The 4,731-nt window shown below is 36.4% G+C and overlaps 1 protein-coding gene across 3 annotated transcripts; it reads left to right on the top strand.

Moving 5' to 3' along the window:
* Positions 1 to 1,665: 1,665 nt before the first annotated feature.
* Positions 1,666 to 4,233, top strand: LOC112527280 (TMV resistance protein N-like). 3 transcript variants are annotated; one of them, XM_025137826.1, is made up of 3 exons: positions 1,666 to 1,741; positions 2,110 to 2,622; positions 3,321 to 4,233. In XM_025137826.1, the coding sequence occupies exons 2-3, from the start codon at positions 2,129 to 2,131 to the stop codon at positions 4,141 to 4,143; spliced, it is 1,317 nt and encodes a 438-aa protein (XP_024993594.1). In that variant the 5' UTR covers positions 1,666 to 1,741; positions 2,110 to 2,128; the 3' UTR covers positions 4,144 to 4,233. The 3 variants fall into 3 exon arrangements, with proteins under 3 accessions (XP_024993594.1, XP_024993603.1, XP_024993586.1); XM_025137835.1 differs by lacking the exon at positions 1,666 to 1,741 and adding an exon at positions 1,868 to 1,923 and having other exon boundaries at positions 2,110 to 2,340; XM_025137818.1 differs by lacking the exon at positions 1,666 to 1,741 and adding an exon at positions 1,868 to 1,923.
* Positions 4,234 to 4,731: the final 498 nt, after the last annotated feature.

Here is a 4,731-nt window from a genome sequence, read left to right as displayed (position 1 = left end):
TTAAGAGTTTTTAAGAGTTTTAGCCAAATGCTTTATAATATAGTATAGATTTATCCGTTTCTTTAATCTAAAACGGTTCATGGATAAAATGGTAAATTCCTATTTTAAACTTTCATTTTAGGGGGTGTTTTTTTTTGTAAAAGTGTTTATTAACTTATGTGGTATCAAACCGGAGTTTTGTAAAAAGTGTTTGGATTAGCTTATAGCGGTACCAAACTGCAATAAGCTGATAAGTTGTTTTTTAGTGTTTGGCAAGTTTTGCTTATATCTGTAAAATGACCAAAAAGGACAGGAAGAAGATTGATGTTATCCGGAGAAGGGAGAAGATTTATATCGATGTTATCCGGAGGAAAAGAGATAGGTATAAAGGGTAATAGGGTTAAAATGGTAAACTGGTAATAAGCAGTTTTTCATAAGTCAGGACGGATTAACTTATCAAAAACTGCTTATTACCGGTTTGACACCGGTATTAGCAGTTTTATTTTTTCTTATCCAAACACTGGGTATTAGCTTATAACCGGTGCCCGACTAAAATAAGTCAATAAGCAATCCCAAATGGTGAAAGTTAACTTTTTGCAAATTCTTGAGCTCATGTACAGAAATTTTCGATTCATGATGCAAATTTGTTTACTACCTTGGAGCGAAGGCTGCCTGTCTGATTCAATTGCTATGGTTTCATCATCTATGGGTTCTGGTTGTCGATGTGAATGGGATACCTTTGTGAATTTTAGATGGGGGAATGAAAGAAAAAAAAAATAGTTTTACAATGCGAGGACTGCAGAAACAATCACAGTTTGAAATTTGAAGTTTGTTTTTGTGGAACTTTCGGTGGGTGTGATATTCTTTTCATGGTGATTGTGACAAGTTTAAGAATCATGCATTCCAACTGTTTGATGTTTTGCCAGGCGGAAAAGTTTATGCTTGATAGTACAATGGTGTGATTAATGATGAAGATATGGACTGGTTCTTGTATTGTTCAACAAGCTTGCTAGTTCTTTCTTTGCGGGCATTGCTTCAGATTTGCAGCTCAGTACTCACTACAATAATTAACTTTATAGAAATTTAGAGGGAGGATTAGGCGAGAGGTTGATACGCAGAAGTTCCAAGATCATACGACTGATACTAATACCACACATCAAAAGGCATGTGGTCCACTTGCTGAATGTGACCAAATGTCGCTGGCTATATGGCGGTCAATGCAACATGTGTTGTATCATATATGTAACAGCTCGTCCCACGTGGATAAAAAATGATTTTTGAGCTACTTACAAGACTCAAAGTTGTGAGTTACTAATAACTTCTACCATGGTTTTAAGTTGGGTTCGAAGTTATTGGGTCAACCTGTTGCTTTGGCCTTTGGAGAGACAATATATGATTACGTGTTTGTATCATATCTTTTTGTTTGAGCATATGACCTTAGAAATTTATGGTATTGTTTTAATTTAAGCGTACATACCCATAAGTTGATAACTGAAAAAGATCAAGTGTTTGAAGGATTTGGATTCATAAAGTTCTTGATCGAAGTGGGACGGTTAAAATATGGAAATACACCAAGAGTTCGTCTGTTTTTGCTGGCCGATTTTTTTTCATTGGTGATCCCATACTTTAACCACATGACATCATCTTCTAGATTCATTAAAATATTTGGATGGCCATGTTCATTCTGGCTTTAATATGCGCAACTTGCTATCTGGTTTATATAATTTAAAATAAGAGGTTGAAGAAACCAATGAATTTGCAGGTATTTCTTAGCATTTCCATTGGTCAAGGTACAACTGGACCCATATAAATTTCCATCAACGTCTTGTACATCATGCTCTCCTTTACCTGCATATAAGATGTTTGATACCATTAAGAGATGATGCTTGTTTTTTTAAAAGATGCTGAAGTCTGAAGTCTTATTTCAATTCTTATTGATAAGAGGTGGTGCAGAAGTCTGAGAGCATGATCAAAAAGACTCTTTGTTATTGTAAATAGATAAATATATATTCGAATGAATATATCACATAATCATCCTTTAATTAGTTTTACCAAACCAGGTTTCTTCTTTTATTGCTTTGATTTTCATATTTATTAAGGTTATACTTACAGATGGTCCTCATTTTACAGGCAGCTTTCACCAATTGCAATGGCGAGTTCATCGTTTAAATCCATTAGTAATCATAAATGGGCATACGATGTCTTTGTGAATTTTGGAGGTGACAATAACGTTAAAAGCTTTGTGGATCATCTTTTTAGCGATTTCAAACGCAAAGGAATTCGTGCTTTTAGAGACGACGAGAAACTGCACATAGGAGAAGATAGATCTCAACAAGTCTATAGAGCCATTGAACAATCAAGGTTTTTGGTGGTTATATTCTCTAAAAACTTTGCTTCCTCACCATGGCGTTTGAGAGAGCTAGTAAAAATCTTTGAGTGTAAGGAGAAGGAGAATGACAAATATCAAATCCACACGATCTTTTACAAGGTCAAGCCAGAAATGGTGCTTAATCAAATTGATAGCTGTAAAGCAACCTTCAGTAAACATGAAACCATAGAGAAAAATGAGGTGTCCCTATGGAAGGGAGCTTTGACCATGGCTGCAAACTTACCCGGATGGGATCTGGAAGATCTAGCCCATGGGTAATCACTGAGTGATATTTCCTCTCTCTCTCCCTCTCTCTCTTACACACACACACACAAACAAACACACACACACACACACCTATTTTTCTCCCTTACTTCCAATTCATATAGTTTCAGATGGCACCGTCACAAGCAACACAACAAAATTGGGTTATAGGAGACCAAAAGTGTCCTGATAGATTACTTTATAGGACTTGAGTTTATGAGACCAAACACTTTAGTGTCCTATCTAAGAATGTTGTAATAAGTTTATACCACACTTTTGGGTGTCTTATCAAGCTTTTTAGGAGACTTTTGAAACAAAGTGTCACATTAACCCCTTCTAAAGGAATTTTTTTTAGAAGGTGTCCTATGAACACATCTTTTTATAGGACACTTGTGTTGTAAGACATTGTCTCAAATAGTGTCATATAAAAGTGTTAATACGATACTTTGTTTCAAAAGTGTCCTAAAAAGCTTGTTAAGACGCCCAAAGCGTAGTATAAACTTATTACAACACTCTTAGATAGAACGCACGGCTGTGTGGTCCTATAAACTTAAGTCCTACAAAGTAGTCTTTTAGGACACTCAGATATTTTTGGTGTCCTATAAACCCTGAATTTGTTGTATTGAAGCCATCACAGCTTGTTATGATTTATGGTTCTTTTAGTAAATTTTTCAACTCACCATATGTGTATTCTCTTTATGATGGGCAGCTACGAGTCGAAGTTTATTGATATGATCTCAAAGCATATCTTCAATGAGTTAAATGATGGACCCTTACATGTTGGTGTGAATCTAGTTGGAGTACATTTCCGTGCAGAGCAAATGAACTTATTGCACTTTGCTGAGGCAAGTGAGGTTCACATGATTGGAATATGTGGTGTCTGGGGTATAGGAAAGACTTCAATTGCCAAAGCTGTTTACAATCGATTGTATGTCCATTTTGAAGGCTGCAGCTTCTGTGAAGACATCAAAGGGTTCGTGAAAATGCATGGTGGCATGATTCAACTTCAAAGGCAAATTATTGAAGACATCACAAAAGCGGATATGAAAATACGGAGTGTTGGTGAAGGAAGTAGTGTAATGAAACGAATCATGGCATCAAAACAGGTTCTGGTGATTCTTGATGAAATTGATCAACTGGACCAGTTAGAAGCTCTTGCTGGTGCTCATTGTTGGTTTGGTCCAGGGAGTTTAATTGTAATAACTGGAGAAGATAGACAGTTACTACTTGGTCATGGAGTGGAAAAGATATATGATGTTGAACTTTTAAATGATGATGAAGCGATGGAACTTCTTAGTCTGTATGCCTTTAAACAAAAACATCCTAAAGAGGACTTCACATGGCTCTCTAAACAAGTAGTTCAATATGTCAAGGGCCACCCATTAGCTCTTAAAGTTTTGGGTTGCTTTCTGTTTGGCAAGACTGTACATGAATGGGAAAGCGAGTTAGATAGACTTCATAGACATCATATTGATGACATGCAAGGGCTGATATCTCGTTATTCTTCAAAGAAGAAACAAAAGGTCGTGTAGTTGAAATACTAGTGGATGCTTCTTAGAGTGTCGTTTGTGGAGGAGTTTTTTGATGTATTGAATAAAGTTAAGGTACAACAAGACTCTTCTTGCTCTATGCCTTCTTCATACTATTGAAGATGTTGTCATCCTTTTCTCTCTTTCTTGATTATTGCATAATATTGTCCTCTGGGTCATGCCTCTAAACTTGCTGTCTTTCCTCGTTTTGTTTTTAGGGACCAGAGTTGTTGAAGGTTTGGTCCTGGACCTCAGATTAGGACAGCCCTTACAAAGGGTGAATAACCTTAAACTTCTGAAGGCCCTATATATAGGGTTGGGTTTAGGGGAAACTTGATAACCATTCATTTGTCCAGTATGCACATGTGTATAAAAGTAATTTGTCCGGTATGCACATGTGCATAAAATGCAAAGTTGCATAGAAACCACATGCTTCACAGGGTTTCATATAAACAGAGAGCCATCTGTCGGAATACTTATGAAGCTCTTTGTCTTGAATTTGTAAAAAATCTAGTAGCATGAAACTGGAATCTCTTCAAGTTCTCAACCTCTCCATTCGCTATAACTTGGAAACATTGCATGGGTATAGAT

Source organism: Cynara cardunculus (assembly GCF_001531365.2).
Source record: "Cynara cardunculus var. scolymus isolate 2C chromosome LG 1, CcrdV1, whole genome shotgun sequence".
Classification (NCBI taxonomy): domain Eukaryota; kingdom Viridiplantae; phylum Streptophyta; class Magnoliopsida; order Asterales; family Asteraceae; genus Cynara; species Cynara cardunculus.
The sequence above is the reverse complement of the archived record's forward strand: the minus strand, read 5'-3'. Positions and strand labels throughout refer to the sequence as shown.

What these genes read in the sequence shown, in the direction of transcription:
- LOC112527280 (XM_025137826.1), top strand. Translation starts at nt 2,129, where the DNA reads ATGGCGAGTTCATCGTTTAAATCCATTAGTAATCATAAATGGGCATAC. An exon ending in CTGGAAGATCTAGCCCATGG is followed by an intron (nt 2,623 to 3,320) that starts GTAATCACTGAG and finishes TATGATGGGCAG; the next exon opens with CTACGAGTCGAAGTTTATTG.